Below are 17,947 nucleotides of genomic sequence, written 5' to 3'. Positions count from 1 at the left end.
TTCTTGGTGTCCTTACATCTTGTCTTCTTGGTGTGCTTTCTTGCCCCAGGATGATTCCTTCATTCACTATTGAGATGAACTTTTCAAGTCCACAAATGATGTTTTGGACTATTTTAAAAAGTAGTTTGCATTTGGGATATTGTTGTTGTACTAAATGACCAGAGTATATGTTGGTATTCTCTCTGCTGCTTTTTGTCTTACCCCCAAAATATATTGGGATAGGAATTTTTCATCTTACATTAGATCAATTTCTTCTTACTGTGTCAGTGAATCTGAATCTTTCAGTAAACTCATCCATTTTCCCAGTCTGGGAAGACATTGCCTCCTAGGTGGAGGGCCTGCTCTGCAAATCTGGAATTCTGCTTTGTCACCGGCAGAGTGGCCTTGGGTAAATGCTTGAAGCCATGGTTTCCTCATCTGTTAAATATGAATACCATTTCTTTCATAATCCTTACTAGGTTATTGCGAAGATGATCTGAAATAATGAATGTGAAAATACTCTACAAAGCTTAAAGGGCTCGAGTCTTATGTCAGCCAGAATATCTCCTGCCTGGTAAAGCATTTGTTTAGCGGCTTTGACTGCTCTCATGTCTCACCCTTCCCTTGGGCTTCTCCTGGCCCTCATGGAGTCACACTGCTCTTTTGCAGTCTTCTTAAGGTGAGGACTCAGCAGGAGTCTCTTTCCTCTCCTTTCCCCCTGTGAGTTCCTGCCCTCTATGGCTGCCTTCTGTTCCCCTCCCAGCCACCTTTCCTATCGAGTGTGGTCGTCAGTGTCACTCATGTGATGTGGCCATGAACCCCATGTGAGGAGCAGATGGGCAGCAGCCGTCCTCCAGGGCAGGTGCTCCTCACCTGCCTGACAGCGACTCATTCCCCCACTGCTCCTTGGTGTAGTGAGAAGGAACCTGGTCATTTGGGAGACCCAGCACATCTCATTCTCTTTCTTCTATTTAAAATAACTTGTCAGAGCTATTCATCATGTTTATCTTTGATGCTGGGACTTATCTGCCTTCTTTTCTGTGTGTGTACTTAGAAACTTGTAGTATGAAATGTGAAACCTCAAGCCCTAGGCTTAATTTGAGGTGTTCATGCCTGAAAGAAAGCAGGTATTCTGTCCTGTGTCCAAATGTCAACGTCTCCTTCCTTTCTTGACCTTGAGTTCTTGATTTGTAAACAGTCTTGGAGGATGATATTTAATACCAGTCATGTGCTTAGAGCCACGTTTAGGTACTTAAAAAACACAGAAGGAAAGCCAGTAGGCTTCAAGATGGTAGGCAAAGACCTTTCCCTCTTCCTCCTACATGCCCTCCTTGTACCAACATCTAATAACATCTTGCACCAACACTAATGACTCTGTTTTTAGGATTTGTGACTTATAGATGGCAGCCCTCTTCCAGTAGAGGAGGCCTAGTCTGGAGCTGTGTGATGAGTGTGAAGAGGACAGGTTGAGATGGAACAGAAGTGAGGTGCTGGAGGTGGAAGGGCATGTGTCTGGGTGTAATTGTGGGGCCCAGCTGGTCTCAGGATATATCTCCTGAGGTCATATGGAGTTCTGAGCACTTTTCCATGAGTATCACAGAAAAGCAGAGTTTTTAAAATGTGCAGTGCATTATATTGCTATTAAAAGATTATTTCTAGCTGAATATAGTAAATACTCAGAGTAGGGAAATGAATAACTGTTAAAGACTTGATTTCATCCCTTCTACTTTCCATCACTTTTTTCCTCACTTCCTTTCCTCTGTGTGCCCTGTGTACAGACTGAACACTTGCTGTGGGGTGACTCTCCCAAGGGTCTTACTCAGTGGTGGGGAAAGATGGGAACACAACTGCGATGGTCACTTGACAATACTAAGTGCCTGAAACTAGTGTGTCTTGGTTGAGGAAGAGAGAGGGGCATCCCCTTCCTGGCAGATGGAGAAATTGAGGCTCAGGGAAGGGTGCGTGTGGGATAGGGCTGAAGAGGCTCAGGTCTCCAGCCTATTGCCACATGCTGTAGTGCTCAGGGAGGGCCATGAGGCAGGCCCCTGGGTCACTGCAGGGCCTTCACCCACCAGAATCTTGCACAGTAGCTGTGGCCCTTGAAAAGCTCAGTGGGGACCTGGGAACATTCCATTTCTGGAGGCTAGAGTTGCGATAGAGAGGGGAAGGGGAGGAAGACGATATGCAATCAAGGCTAAGCTCACTCACGTAGTTGTGAATGCTCACCGCATCCCAGGAGTGCCAGTGCACGTAGATCTTCAGTGCGCAGGGCCCTTGCAAGCTGGCTGGGAGGGGCCTGGTGGTGAAATGAGTCTAGAGCCCTATCGCCCTGTTTGCCTAGGAGGGGAAGAGACAGACTCCTCCTTCCTCTGCAGACACCATATTTGTTATTGCCCTCCAAGAAAACGGAGATGCTCAGCAGAATCCTTTCCTCATCTCCGAACAACTCTTGCTATCATGTGAGTGAGTGTGGTCAGGAAGGCTTCCCAGGACACTTGGGTTTTAATCCCTTCTCTCTTGTTTCTGTCATTAGGGAAACATATGAGTGGTATAGGCGTAGAAACTTGACATAGCTGTGTTATTAAATATACAATATAATTTTGTGTAACTTTGCTCGCTGTGGTGGCCTGTTTGTTTTTGGGGGGATTAGTCCAAGTCTGCATGAAATGTACCGATTCAAATTTGTAAAGTGAGTTGTGGCCTCTGGGGGCTTTTGATGGAGGAGCTGCCCCTTCTTGCTTCATTTCTCCCAGAGGTGAGGGAGAGTCTGGAAGGAAAGCCATCACTGTGTACTGTTCAGCAACGGGGTGGATTTCTGTGGAGAGTGGGTGTTTGTTCTCAGTGGCTACAGGGTTTACTGTGTGTTGTGTGTGTGGCAGACACATTCACCAGCCTGTTGAAATACGCCCTTCTTTAGTGAAAGGTAATTGCATCTGGAGTTTCTCTGACAGAGAGGTTTGAAAGATTGGGAAAAAAAGGCAGCCAACTTTCAGTTTAGATTCTTTTGGTTCCCAGTGGTTCAAATATCTGTTGGCCCTAGGCTTCCTAACTCACTCAGTGATTTTAGGGGAAGACAAATCAAAAGTAAATGTTGTGTCCCTGAGTTTTGCTTTTGCTAGTTGGTGATAAAGAGCTGGTCCCGAAGGGGATCCCTAACCTTGATAACCTGAAGAAAGACTGATGGATGACTTTGTTGTGTTTTACACTGTAGCTGATCATCCTGATGGTTTGGCCCACAGCTTTCAAGATCTGTCTCTTCCCCCTTCCCAGGGTCAGGGGCTTGCTCAGGAAAGGGCACCTTCTGTCAGCAAGGAGGAGCTCATTGTCCCCCTTTGCCAGGCTGAAGAGCATACTAGAGGGAGTCTCCTACAAGTGTGCCTTGGATGAGAATGTCAGGGACACAAAGACAGTGTGGACAGGCCAGAGCCTGGCATGGCTGCAAGGGGTAGCAGGGTGTCTGGAGAAAGATGGGAACTCTCTGATGCTTGGTGGGCCCACTGGTCCAGCCTAAGATGACCTAATATTGGAAAGAGATCGGCATAGGGAAACAACTGAATTGAAGTCTCGTCCTGCTGAATCTCAGGGCACTGCCCGCTACCCTAGAGTTCATTGCCTGTGCTAAGCCAAGCCTCTCCGACAGACATATCCATCAGTAGCATGGATGAAATGCCACAGGGGTGGGTTTCACTTCCTCATGACCCTGGATTTCTGCCACTACCCAGGGCATATTGGGCACAGAGAGACTCATGTGCTGAGCTGCTGGCCTGAGAGCAGCAACCCAACCAGCCCTGGCTGGCCCAGACCCCATTTGTGGGAGCTACTCCTTCCCTGGCCAGGAAGGTTGGCTCAGTTGTGAAGAACTGAAATGAAACACTGCAACTAGAAGCAGAGGCTGCTGCAGAAAGTGGGGTGCTTTGGGTACCAAGCCGGGGCATTGAGACCCTGCCCCTGCTACAGATACATTAACATCCCTCAGTCTCAGTGTTGCCATTCTTTCTTTCTCTGCTCTGTCTCCGTTGCTGTCTCTCTCCTGTCCTGATCTCTCTTTCTCTCCAGATACTTCTTAAGCATTATAGCATGCTAGACCCTGGGGAAACAACAGTGAACTAGACAGCGTGGTCTGATGGAGAGACAGACCAGTTAAACTTAGCAAAGACGGTGTGCCAAGGTCTAAGATGGGGAGCACAACACGTGGGAGGGATCAGAGTCTTCCTCCACTGCTATTGCCTGCACCTCCCCGCTCCAGCCCCTACCTGTACCGCTATTGCTCCTACCCTTCCTGCATCAGGGAGAAAGATGGCAATTTTCCTTCCTTAGCTGCGGCTGACTTTTCTGGGTTATGTATGCAATGTGCCTCTGTTTTTCCACCTTTGATCAGTGTTCTGCCAACAGATAATTTAGCAATCACATCCCAAGGTGGAAGCATGGAGTTAATGTTAAAATTAGTTGGGTTTTTTTTTTTTTTTTTTTTTTTTTTTACTCTTTAAACTTCAGTGGGTGATGAGGCAGAGAGGGAGGCAGGAGGGGGAAGGGGAGCCATAAATCCTGGGGCTGGTGTTGCTGTTCTCTGAGCAGCCGGGAACCCTCTGATGTCCCCACAGCACTTTCATTAACATTTAAATTAAGGGTTTGTTTTCCAGTCTGTTTTACAGGCAGGGACCTTTCATGGCCCGTCAAATGCAGAGTTCTCCCCCACCCCCACCCTCACCCCCGTGCAAGCAAGTTGTAATTGTAGCCACTGCTCTATCCTAACTCTGGGTTGCAGCCGGGAGTTCAAAGGGAATTCCTGGAGATGGAGCTCTGGAGGTACAAGGTGTAACAGTCAGGATGTGGGTGTTTCTCTTCAAATGAAGGCGCTGTGTAGGAGCTCTTTCTCCTCTTATCTGACCTGTGCTTTTTCTCTGCTCTTTTAAGGGATACACACTTCAATCTGACTTGGACCTCTCCCACCCTTCCTTCCATGGGGCATGCTGCTGCTAAGTCGCTTCAGTCGTGTCCGACTCTGTGTGACCCCATAGACGGCAGCCCACCAGGCTTCCTGTCCCTGGGATTCTCCAGGCAAGAATACTGGAGTGGGTTGCCATTTCCTTCTCCAATGCATGAAAGTGAAAAGTGAAAGTGAAGTCGCTCAGTCGTGTCCGACTCTAGCGACCCCATGGACTGCAGCCTACCAGGCTCCTCCATCCATGGGATTTTCCAGGCAAAAGTACTGGAGTGGGGTGCCATTGCCTTCTCCCCCTGGGGCATGAGGCAGGTGAAAAAGGGTGCATCCATCCAAGTGGCCTCTCCTTATATCACAAGTTGGGGCCTGGGACAGATCGTTCTAAGATAACAGATCTTTGGGCTTCTCTTCCTCCTTTTGATTTTCTTTCTTTCTTTCTTTCTTTTTTTTTTTTGAGTCTCAAGAATACTTTCTCCTACCCCAGTAGACTTAAGAAGCAGCAATATAAAGCAAATTGCCTTCTGAGGAGAATATGTAATATGGTCCATTGGTCCTGAAAAGTATGCTCTAGCATGAACAGACATGTGTACACACATCACACTTAGTCACTAGCTGTATGTGAACATGTGTTTGAAATAGTGTCCTGATTTAGATCATTTAAGGAAACTGTTCTGTGAGGTCTTGGCATTCAGAGGAAACTTTCCTGCACCCTCACAGGGTGAATTTATTTATGTCTAAGCTTCCTTCACATGGGCATATTGGTAGCATTTGTGGGTGTTTTGAAAAGAAATCCCTGTTCTGTTCTCCCTCCCTCCTGTTGGTCTATAAATGATGAGAATGTGCCCCAAACATGAAGCATCTCATTAGTTCATAACCTCTGAGGGCTTAGTTCGCTCACCACTGGTCTCAAGCTAAATATTCTCCCTAGATAGTGGTAAGAGGGGCATTGAAGTCTTTCTCTTCAGAGGCTGAGAATTTTCTTTCTCTTGGAGCCGTGACTTCACTCCTTGAGTCTCTGCATCTCTCTTCCTTCTTGCGCTAACTTGAACGGCCTGTGACTTACTTGTGGGGTTGAAGATGGTTAAGTGTCTGGCCTGCCTGTTCCAGGTGGTGTAGTCAGCAGGTGGATACCTTCACGCCCTGGAGTCTTGCCTGAGGGGATGAGGGAGGTGCCAGGGTGACCCCTGTGCAGGTGCTGCTGGGCTCAGATTGCAGCCTAGTGTCCAGGCCCCTCCTGGTGGTGATTAATCTGGGACACGGGCCGGCAGAGGCCCAGCCAGGGCAGCTTTGGTCCCTCACTGTGAAGACCTTTGGCTCGGAGACTGAACTGATCTCTGTAACCTGCTTCGGCTTGAGTTTGATCTGTCAAGGCTAAAGAGGAACCTGATGGTAGGGCGGAAACTTCTAGCCCTTGTCTGACTTATAGCAGTGATCCGTTCCAGTGGTCTCGTCATGATAACACTCGTATATTTAAGATTTCCCCACCTGTTAGCTGCAACACTCAGGTCAGTCAAAAGAGGGATCTTCATGAAATATCTGTGCTTTTAGTTTTTTGAGCCGATGGAGCTCACTCTTGTAAGTAGACTAGGGGGTGGAGTGGGCTTTGCACTGGGTCTGAGTGAAAAAGGCAATGATGGGAGTGTGGCTGGATTAGTAATGTGTTTTTGTATATTGGGGGGTCATGTCAGAAGTGGAAGGATTACCCCATCCTCCTGTAATTATTCATAGGTGGCTCTCAGGCCATTTGGGGCAGATTTCAGTACATAAATTCGGAGTCAAGACTTAAGTTCTTTGTTTTCCTTTTCATTTTTAAAGCAAATTTTTTGAAAAGATATCTTCTCCCCATCACTTTTCCATCCACCAGAGTCCCGGTCCCTGGGACTTCCAGGTGGCAGTCCACATAGTCGGTTGTGTTTCTTTCCCTCTCTGAGTTCAGGACAGTCCCATGTGACTCTCCTTGGTCATGGGCTTAAGACCCAAGAACAGGCATTCTGCTGTCCATGACAGTTGCCAGCATCCGTGAGTCTCTTGAGTTTCATTATCAGAATGAACTTCATTATTAGAGCCCTCTTTGGGGGGTTAGGAGCCTGGAACTTAAGAACTGGAATATTTTCCTCACACCATCAAGGAAGAGAATAGACATCCCTGTGTACCACTAGCAGTGAGATATGTTGACAGTATTGATGTGGAAAACTGCTTATAAATATTCTATGATTCATGGAGTTCCCTGGTGGTGCAGTGGTTAGGGCTCCCCTCCTTCCACTGCAGGGAGTGGGGGTTCAATCCCTGGTTGGGAAACTGAGATCTCACTTGACACGCAGTGAGGCCAAAGAGGTTAAAAAAAAAAAAAAAAAGATGCTATGATTCAAAAAGATCTGTGCTGCTTCTGAATTTTGCTCGGCTGAATTTCTACATAGGATAACAATGAAGGATGCACTTATACCTCAGCAAGCCAACAAATATTTTTGCTCTTCCTTCACACTGATACTAAAAGATCTTAGTTGTGTGGAATGGATATCTGCTAATCCCTGTGCCTCTAGTAGTTTCTTAAGCAGGACTTTTTCAAAGTTTCAGATTGTTAACTTTTGGGAGCAGGGTCTTTATTTCCTGTTTGATATAAGTTATGAGCCTTGTACTACAGAGGACACTCCTGTGCTTCTGGGGTGTTCTGTTAAGCTGACTACCCAAGATCCTTGCCCCCTTTCCCAGCTGGTTCTTGCTTCTCTCTCTGGCCAGGGCATTTTCATAGAGGGTAGCTTGTAGCACTGTCTGTGGTGCTGGTCGGATAGGCTTGGCTCAGGCAGAAGGTGCTGGCAAGGGAGGGGCGAGGGCGAGGAGGGCGTGGGCTGGTGGGAGGAAGGAGGGGAGCACGCACATGCAGGAGCCCTGGTAATTGCAAAGGGAATATCAGTCCAAGAGCTGCTGGCCCAGGAAATTGCTTTCTGCAGAAGCTTTCCTTTTTCATAGTTTGCAATGCAAATTTAAAACATGAATGGGGCACAAAAAAGCATAGGAGGGGCAGGTGGGGTGCCAGTTGGGATGTGATAACATCCAGAATCTTCAGCAGGGCCTTAATTTGCAAAAGAGAATTTCAATATTGAGAGAGAAGCTTTTAGGAGATTAAAATAACTATAAATCATATTTTGTTGTGATTTCCCTCCCCCCGCCACACCTTTTCCATGTTATTGGATTCAGACTTGTCTCTAGCCCTGCTCAGCTGCGCTGCTGTCTCCTCCTCTGCACCGTCCGACAGCAAAATCATAGTCCAGCTTTTCGAACAATGGTCATAGTGGTCACGGTGGAGTATTAATATTTTGATTTTCACAGGATACTGGAAGCAGCAGCCCTATCTAAAGTTGGTGCACTTTAGGCAGTGTGCACACCAGTCATGGAGCACAAAAAAGCACCTACTGAAGGCAGGAGCTGGCCTGCTCTGAGGCGGCGTGAAAGCCAAGGCCCTGATCCTCTTAATACCAGGGGTAAGCTTGGTAAAGCAGAACGTGGGGTCCCCAGGCCTTGTTCTTTTCTTGATTTTCCATGCTTAATCTGTCCCATCTAGAGAGGTGTGACTTTTGGCTTCAGGATGGAGATATTTATGTCTGTGTTGCTTCTTGATGCTTCAGTGGTGCTAGAGGTGGGGATAGGCAGGTCATTATGCTAGCAAAGTGTGACGCTTCATACTGGCTTCTTTCTAGGAGCTGAGCTAGACAGGAAGACACAAAGAGAGGCTGGAAGGCAGTGTGGAGGATAAGCTTTCCACGTATAAATATTTCCACAGGAGGCCACTGTGCACCTGTGGGAGTTGCTTCTCTTCCTTTGTGTGTGGCTTGTTGCACATGTGACGTGTGTTGGTTGAACAGAGCGAGAAGGAAAAGCTGAGACCTGCAAGGTAAAGTGAAATGGACCCCTTTCTGCTTGAGGCCACCAGAAGTGGCCATCTCTTCTTTCTGTGTTGATTGGGGTACTTTGATAGAGATTATCTTGAGTCTGACCCTGGATGAGTCCTGTAGTGCCTGATCAAAACTCTGTGGAGTCTCAGAAGCACTGTTTGCATATGGGACGCTGTCCAGGTTTACTCAGTCATCGCTTAGCACTTGCTCCTCACCCTGAACTCACTGCTCTGTGGCCTGCTGGGGCTGTAGAGGGGCCTAGCTCAGAGCATATGACCCACTGTCTCCGTTTCTCCTGGGGGCTCTACTCCTGCAGAATGCTTCTCCTGTTATTTTTTGCTTTGTTGCAGTGATAGCATTAGTTTTCCTGGCCAAACCTGGGCCCCTTTCCTCTTGGTCCTGAATGAGAGAAGACCAGGTGAGGGACTGGAGTTGGGGTACTATGGTAAATGACCCAAGAGAAGAGAAGGGTCAGCTGGGCATGAAGGTGAGATTTGTAACATTTGCTGAGAAAGAGGGACACATGGGTTAAAGTGTTTGAAGCACTCTACTTTTCCTGGCCAGTTCGAGTCTCCGTACTATCCAGGGCAAGCTGTAGTTGAGAATAAAAACAAACAATTAGCACAAAAATAAAGATTATTGAAAGGATTCTTCACTTATTAGAGATTTGTGGCCAAGAAAACCCTTCTTTGCCAGCTGGTAATGCCAGGTCTAGGGCTAAGGAGAGGAAAAGTTAGTTTTAAAATTGCATTAGTTTGGGGACTTCCTTAGCAGTCCAGTAGTTAATACTCTGTACTTCCAATGCCGGGGGCGTGGGTTCGATTGCTGGTCGGGGAACTATGGTCCCACGTGCCACGTGATGTGGCCAAAAAAAAGAAAAAAAAATACATTGGTTTGGCAGTATCAAAATAAAAATGTGGATACTTTTACATAAATTCCACTTCTTGAAATTTATCCTAAGGCAATAATCAAACAAGTATGTAAGATGTATTCAAAAAGATTTATATTAAGAACACATAAATATCTATTAATAAATGTGAGGTTGAATATTTTATGGGACCTTAACCCAATAATACTATATAGCCATTAAAAGGATGGTATAGATGAATATATTTCTTGACTCCCAAAGATGTCATAGTGTTGAATGAAAAAAGGTCACAAAGTAGTATGATAATTATTTGACTATCTTTTCAGTTATTTCTTATGTGGTAGATTTCTGCTAACATTTACTTTATTTTTATTCTTCTGCATTTAAGTTTTTTTTGTTGTTGTTATATTGAGCCTAATAGAAAAAAACAAGTGGATTCTTTACCGTCTTAGTCACCAGAGAAGCCCAGAAAAAACATAAATTGCATTTAAATGTCTGTTTCAGTATCAGGTAACAGTAGAGAGAATCCTTCCTTTCCCCCTTACACAGTTACTTAAATTAAGGATGTATGGATCTGTATTTATTTATTATTTTAAACAGTTTAATGAAGTATAATTTACATACCATAAAGTTCACCCATTTTAAGTGTACAGTTCCATGAGTTTTAGCAAATTTATAGAGTTGTGCAACCACAGTCATTTTAGAATATTTCCATCTCCCTGGAAATGTCCTTCCTTGCATTTACTTTTGCAGCATTAAACATGGTTTCATACCTGGGACCTTTTGTGGGAAAAGAAATGTTAAGATACTGAATATTTAAAAAAAAAACAAAAAAACAGTGTAATATATATGGGGCTTCCCTGGTGGCCCAGCTGGTAAAGAATCTACCTGCAATGCGGGAGACCTGGCCCAGTATTCCATGGACTGTATAGTCAGTCCATGGGGTCCCAAAGAGTTGGACACAAATGAGTGACTTCCACTTTCACTTTCAGTATATGTATGGAATTTAAAAAGATGGTAATGATGACCCTATATGCAAGACATCAAGAGAGACATAAATGTAAAGAACAGACTTTTGGATATGAGAGAATAGCATTGAAACATGTATATTACCATATGTAAAACAGATGACCAGTGCAAATTCGATGCATGCTTTGGGACAACCCAGAGGGATGGGGTGGGGAGGGCAGTGGGAGCGGGGTTCAGGATGGTGGGATACATGTACACCCATGGCTGATTCATGTTGATGTATGGCAAAAACCACCACAATATTGTAAAGTAATTAGCCTTCATTTAAAATAAATTAATTTTTTAAAAAGTGTAAACTTGGAACTGTTTCCCTATGTAATGCATATCACTGAGTGTCCACCTTGTAGATGTATCAAGAATACTGCCATGTGCAAGGATACATGGGGAACATGAAGCACAAGAAACAGTTTTTACTATTCAGGGACTTATATTCCAGTTGGGAAAACAATGCATGTACTCAGCAGCTTATTCCAGTATATATGCAGTGTGAGTGCCGTCAGAGAAAAGCAGGAGCTTTTTTGTTAAGTCAGGAGAACTTCCTGGATGACATGGAGTTTGAAGTGGGATTTAACCAATGGCTCTATTAAGTGGCAGAAGGGAACTTTAGGCAAGGGGAGTGATATGAGCAAAGACATACTCAGGGATGGGGAATGTTGTTCAGAGCAGACAAGTTTGGCTGGCTAGGGTGCAGGATTTGTGTAAAGGAGTAGTGGGTAGTATGGCTGGAGGGGAGCTTTGGGGCCTGGTTTTGGAGGCTTTGAAGAGCAGGGTTTAACTTTAACCTGAGGATAATAGGGAGCCATGAAAGATTTTTGGCCAGATTGAAGCAGTTAAATCATTAATGTGGTGGTACAGTGTATATAGGATGGGGCTTCCCAGCTGGCTCAGTGGTAATGAATCCACCTGCTAGGGCAAGAGACATGGGTTCGATCCCTAGGTCGGGAAGATCTCCTGGAAGAGGAAATGGCAACCCACTCCAGTATTCTTGCCTGGGAAATCCTATGGACAGAGGAGCCTGGTGGACTATACAGTCCATGGGGTTGCAAAGAGTCAGTCGGGACTTAGTGACTAAACAACAACAGTGTATAGGATACTCTGGAGTGGGGGAGACTGAGGCTGTTTGAGTACTTTCTGGGAGTGCACTTTGTGAGCAGTGAGGGGCTGGTTTCCTGAGGACACTGGGAAGACACCCTTGAATTCAAGAGAAACAGGAAAAACTCTGTAGGTGGTCGTGACTGCTTGTGGGAGAAAGACCTGCAGGAGGACCTGATGGCAGGAAGGGGCCAGGGCTTTGAGAAGATGGAGTTCCATTTGAGGCAGGGAAGGGACAGTCAGTAGCCTTGGCCAGAGACAGCCAGGAGTGGTGGCCTGGAGCTCAGACACAGGGTTAAGATGTGGGAGGCTTCAGCATGGAGACAGCAGTTGAAATAACAGGAGGGATTAGCACCAAAAGGGGAGCTCAGAGAGAATTAAAGACAGCTGGGCAGGAGGAAACGAAGAAGCAAAAGGTCTGCTCACAGAGGCAGGTGGAAAAGTAGGAGCAGAGGGAGAAGGAGCGGGACAAAGCATCCCCAAGAGTAGATGGTAGGCACCGGAAGGTTTGGGGGCAACTTCCGTAAATGCTCCATATCTCGCCTGTGATGCCGCCTCCCTGTTCTAAGTGACAGAGAAGAGAGAGAAGAGGAAAAGGCATACCTTGATATTGATTGATGGAGATGTGCAAGCAGTTTATTCTCCTTGCTTGATTTAAGCCTTTTGTAGTTTTCATCCCACAAAAAGTCCTAAGTTTTGCTTTCTCTCAAGTTCTTTCCTCCGGTTCCTGTTCTCTTCTCTATTGTTCTACCCTGTGGTTATGTTTTTTCCTTAAGGGTTGTCTACTTTGGGCATGGTAATATTTTTTATCTCATTTCACAAAACAGCTCAGTGTAAGCTGAGTTTTGGGAGGGTCAGCAACTGAGCTGGTGATGCTGAGTGACACTGTGAGAGTATCCTTCATCCCAGTGTTTTTCTCCATGTGTAGTAGTATTCTGGGCAAAGCAAGACAGGCTGATTTGGAGAAAGAAGAAAGCCATTCGACCACTAGGCCATTTGGAGAGATTTGGCATTAGAGCTATGGGGACTGCCCAGGCTCTGGTCTTGCTTGGGCAGCTACGCCTGTCCAAAAACTTTTTTCTTTAAAGAGAATTAAATAGAAACTTTCAAATCCTCCTTGGGTTTTTGAGGGTAGTAATTCCAGGGGCTTGTCAGTTGTGTTTGAAGCTAGTGGTGAAGAGGGCGGAGTGAGGAGAAGCGAGGGGGTGGAGATGGGAAGCAGAGTAGGAATCAGAGAGAGAAATTTTATTGAGGGAGAGTTTGCTGGGTTTATGGGAGGGAATCTCTCCCCTCCTCCCCAGTCGGGTTTGAAAGGGCCGGTGAATCTTTGATTAGGTGCAGGTCAAAAGAATTTACACATTGTGACCTTAATAACTAGAGGTGATTGGCAGGCGGGCTGTGGGGAGGGGGTTGCGGGCCCCTTTCATCTCACTTAGCACAGAGGAGAAACAATGGGCCAGCCGATTTTCCTTGTTGTCCCTTGTTTGAAAAGGTCTGGTGTCTCTACTAGGTACCTGTGACATGGGGGTCTTGATTGGGGTCTCATAAAGGCCCCTGTCAGTGTGTCCAAAGGCCAAGAATACAAAAGCAAGCAGTGGGTGGGGGTCTCAGCTGACCACTGAAGAAGGGAGGGGAGGGCCCGGGAGTCAGTGGAGGGAGAAGCAACCCCCGAGGGGAGCCCTTATAGAAGGAGGAGAGGAGGGGGGTAGAGAAGGGCCATTTTTGTCCCTAACTCATCAAGCACATCTGCAGAATTGTCCAAGCTGCTGCCTCCCAGTTTCAAAAGAAAAAAATGATCGTTTGATAAACCGTCTCCGATTCACCACTTTCTCACAAGGGTGGGAGACCCAGCCCTGACCTTTGTATGATTTCACATCAGGACCAGGCTTTCTTTCCCCCACCCCCAAATTGCTAGAGAAACTTTGAAATGTATCCTGTGGCTTTCTCTCTCCCTTCTTCAAGCGCCCCCCCACCCCCATTTCCCACCGTCTCCACCCCACTGGCCTCTGTTTTCTCCCTGGGTGCTCCGGAGTGTAGGCGAGTAATTAGTCCCCTCTTTCTGGGGCACAATGAAGCCAGGGTGTTTGGTGGGCCCCTTCCCACCGCTCGCAGGGCCGGGGGCCTAGGGGGAAGAACCAGGTGGCATGTGCAGTGTATTCCAAGCCTGTACAATCGCGGGGGCACAGGGCTGGGGACTAGTGTGCGCCTGCTTCTCGAAGGAATGTGCAGAGGCGCATGCATTAATGGTCCCCACACAATGCTTGGATTTTTTTTTCCAGGCAGAGGCATCTTCCCTGTGAAAAGGCCACCGAACCTGGAGCCCAGGCGGGCGTTCAGGCTGCGGCAATTGCGTTCTTTCCCACCCTGCGCTTAGTCACTTGGAGCTAACATGGGAGACCAACAGGCCGCGTCTCCCGAGAGCCTGATCTTTGTATCCGATGTGTGCTCCCCCTCTGCCCTGTCAGTTTTGTGTGTTCACGGAGTGTTGATTTTAATGCGGGCCTGTGTTGGGCTGGGAGGCCAGGCTGGGGGGGCTCAGGTCTTTGTCTTGCAAGGCCTCCTCTTCTTGGAGGGTCTTGGGCCCTGGAGGCTAGTGGCAGATTTGGGAGGTAGGGTGAGATGCCAGTTCTGGCTGGCAGAGGATTCCCCCGTCCATGTGTCTGTCACAGACCACCATGGGGTGCCTGGAAAACAAGAGTACCACGGGATGCTCAGGCACACGCTTGCTTGCCCTCCCCCCCACCCCCGAGGGGGGTGGTTAGTTCTACCCCGTAAGGCTGCCAGTTTGAAGTGAGTTATACCCGCCTTGTGACAGCCTGGCAGAAGCACAGATTGTGAGTCTCAGGGAGCCAGGGCAGGGCCATGTCTTCAGGGGTCAGAGGAGGTGGAGGCAAGCACAGGGGTGCTCAGAGAGCACCAGGCTGCTGCAGATGATGACCCAGCAATTGGGAAGGGTCAGGGGCGAAGAGGACTGGGCAGAAAAGAGGCAAAGTGTCTGGGGGAGCATCGACAGATCTCAAATGCTCATCTTCAGCAGTTAAGGGGAGAATCCCTAGAAACCAAGGACAGAATGGAGGCATTTTCTCCAGTGAGAGGGCCTGGGCCCTCATCACAGGTAGACGCCCTAGGGATGGTCCACCAGGATGTCTTTGGTCTTTACCATTTGCCTCGCTGAGTATAGCCAAGTGCTGGGAGCTGGGAGAGAAGGCCTTTACCCATTCTGGGCTCCTCACTTGGCTGGATGCCTATGCATAATTTGAAGAGAGGAGACTCTGGGAGCTCAGCCTCGTTGTGGCGTGCTGTACTTCTGGGGAGAGGGAAACTTTGGGGTACCTTTGAGTCAGGGAGCTGGTGGGGGAGGACCTGTCCACCCCACACCCATGGCCAGGCTGTGGTCCTGGCATCTGGTATGGCCCTGAGGGTGTGGCCTTCATTTTAGGAATCAAGTTTTTAGAAAGGGACAGTGTCCTCACTTTCCATATGATCAGAAGGCAGAGATGTGGTCTGGCCACTGAGATGAGGTGGCCCTGGAGAGGCATCCTGCCAAGGTTCCCAAGCACAGGGACTCCTCTGTGCTACTGTTGGCAACCCATCGAACTGTCTCGGGGATTGGTGCCAGTCACACGCCAGGCCTGATGAGGGGAAAGAAGCTGGAGCTCCAAGGCCTTTGAGGGGCCTGAGTCCCAACGGGGCCCATCACTAAGGAGCTTTGGGTTACTCTGTGGCAAAACATTTATTTCATTGAGAAACAGACACTCACAGCAATACCTACCCCCTCTCTTTTCCTTTAACTCTTCTTTTCTCTTACCCAAATGCTGTTCTTCCCTTCCCTTCTCTTCTACTTTGAGGACAGCTCATAAAGAGCCTGAAGGAGACAGATTGTGTGTATAGATGTGATGATGAAGGGAAGGGGTGTTAGGGATGGTCAGACTGGGGCTCCACGGTTACAAAAAACACAGTCACTTCTCCCAGGTTGTCCTGCCAGGGCCTGGCTGGGAGGCACCAACAGATTATAACCTTTAAATGCAAACTCGATGGAGGAGAGAGATGGAAGCATGGAAACAAATTAGATATATCTATAGGGGGTGTTCAGTTGGAGAAAACGAGCATTTCTTACTAATTGGAGCACAGGGCATTTCATTATTAAGTTTCATTATAAAGGGAAGAGTTGCAGCAGGCCTCTTTGGGGATTCCCTGGGCTGTTTTTTCCCCTTTAAAAAGTATAATTGTATTTAGGTTGGAGGCAGAGGCAAGAATTGCTCTTAATAACTTTATAGAGTGCCTGGAATTTCAAGCAGTGTTTGGAGCAAGGTGGAGGGAGAGACGGACCAGTGGAGGTTGCTCAGAGTCTTCCCTCATTCCTTGACAATATAAGGTGAAAAAGCCCTGGTCGGGGTGGGGCCTCAGTTCTGGAACTAAGACTGAAGAATTTGGAATGACAAGAAAAATGTTGATAAGAAACCCTGCTGTCCTGGGAGACCTGATATTTGATCATCTTAACTTTTGTACTGAAATTACAAAATGGCCAAATGCAGATGCAGTGCAATGGTTTAACATAACTGTTGTTCCTAGAAAGCATAGACCCTTCCCCTCTGGGGCCAGGGAAGGAGTGGGTTGGGCTACGCTGGCCTTTAACTGGGCCTGGTTCGATGCACAGTAACTTCTGTCTAGGCAGGTCCTCCCTGGTCCATAGAGGATTACCTAAATCAGTCAGCTTGGCCTTAAAGTTCCAACTCCTTTTCCTACTGCTGCTTCCCCAGGGCTCATGTCCAAATTACGATCAGTCCCCAAGAAAACTCTGGTCTAGGGTGCTTATTAAAGACACAGCTTGTCTAGGTTCTGGGTAGGCAATCAGATTATCTGGTGTTCAGTGTTCTTAGGGAAGCTGAGAAAAGGTATTGTTGGTCATGGGAGACTTTTTCGCAATGGCTGGGGTCCTAAGAGCAGGAGTACAAAAATCTCATTTAGAATCAATGCTGCTTGTGACCTCATCAAAGGACTAGAGTTTTTGCTTTTTTCCACTCAAACCATCTTTTGCTTTTAATCCACAGGTTTCTGCCTAAGCTCAACCTCCCTGAGGTTCTTGGGACTTTAAATACACAGGATGCCTTCCTGTGGTGGGTAGACCTGATCCCTTTCTCCAGGTGACTGGATAATTTATGAGCTCGTTGAGCACCTGTAGGAGGCAGCTTATTTCTATCTTCTCTCCCCTCCCTTTTTCCCCATTCTCCCCACGAAAAGAAAAAAGTTTCCCTCTGTGTACTTTCCGCTTTTCCAAAGAAAAGGAGAGGAGATGATCAGAGAAATCAATTAGCCCTTAATGAAAATGAACTGAATAGTAGATAGCCGGTGCTAGGTTTTTAATTTGGGGGCACAGGTCCAGTGCCCTTCTCTCTGTGGTGCTGTGTGTATACCTCTGCCAGCTGTCTCTGAGCCTGTGCATCTGTAAAGTGTGTGTCAGGGTGTCAGGCAGGTTCCCTGGTCTCTGGGAGCCCCCACCCGCAAGCACAGACCACCTGAGATGATCCACGGGGAACCGTCTGCCTTAACCTTCATTACTTTGTGTTGATGTCACGGCTTCTCCTGGGCCAGAGTCACCTCAAGAAGACAGCTCAACAGAAGCAAGTGTATGTTTATGTGGATTCTGGTTTTAAAACTTTATTTTTGTCTGCCCTGGGTCTTCATTGCTACTCATAGGCTTCCTCTAGTTGCAGTGAGTGTGCGCTACTCTCCAGTTGCGGTGTGGTGGCTTCTCTTGTTGCAGAGCGTGCACTCAGTAGTTAGAGGCACGTGGGCTTAGTCACTACACGGCATGTGGGATCTTCTCGGACCAGGGATCGAACCTGTGTCCCCTGCATTGGCAAGTGGATTCTTATCTGCTGTACCACCAGGGAAATCCTATGTGAATTCTTCAAGCCACTGGATTTCATCCTTTTCTCTTCCTTAGAGCATCGAGGAGAAGCTCTGGACCTAGTTATTGAGTTTCTGGCAATCACTGTGTTTCCTGAAGTTTTTATTTTTTTGTTCAGGTTATCTTTTGCCCAGTCTTTTTGTTGTGACTCTCCTTCTCTGTGAATTTTCCTTCTGTTGATGGTAGAGTGCAAGGAAATACTGTTTTCTGGAAGAAGATGTGTGCTTCTCAAGCAA

The 17,947-nt window shown here is 47.2% G+C and overlaps 1 protein-coding gene across 7 annotated transcripts in view; it reads left to right on the top strand.

The window, feature by feature from the left end:
• The window catches only part of FBXW4 (F-box and WD repeat domain containing 4), an 83,301-nt gene that overhangs the window by 28,615 nt on the left and 36,739 nt on the right, over positions 1-17,947 (top strand). For 4 of the 7 annotated variants that reach the window (XM_044935199.2, XM_044935198.2, XM_044935200.2 and 1 more), the window contains exon 6: positions 16,852-16,944. The exons of 2 other annotated variants lie outside the window; for them this stretch is intronic. In XM_044935199.2, coding sequence (XP_044791134.2) covers positions 16,852-16,944 — 93 coding nt within the window. The remainder of the gene's footprint in view (positions 1-16,851; positions 16,945-17,947) is intronic. One more of the 7 variants, XM_025274030.3, reaches the window with a different exon arrangement.

This window comes from Bubalus bubalis, chromosome 23, assembly GCF_019923935.1.
Source record: "Bubalus bubalis isolate 160015118507 breed Murrah chromosome 23, NDDB_SH_1, whole genome shotgun sequence".
Taxonomy (NCBI): Eukaryota; Metazoa; Chordata; class Mammalia; order Artiodactyla; family Bovidae; genus Bubalus; species Bubalus bubalis.
Note: the sequence above shows the minus strand (reverse complement) of the source record. Positions and strands in the feature narration are given on the sequence as shown.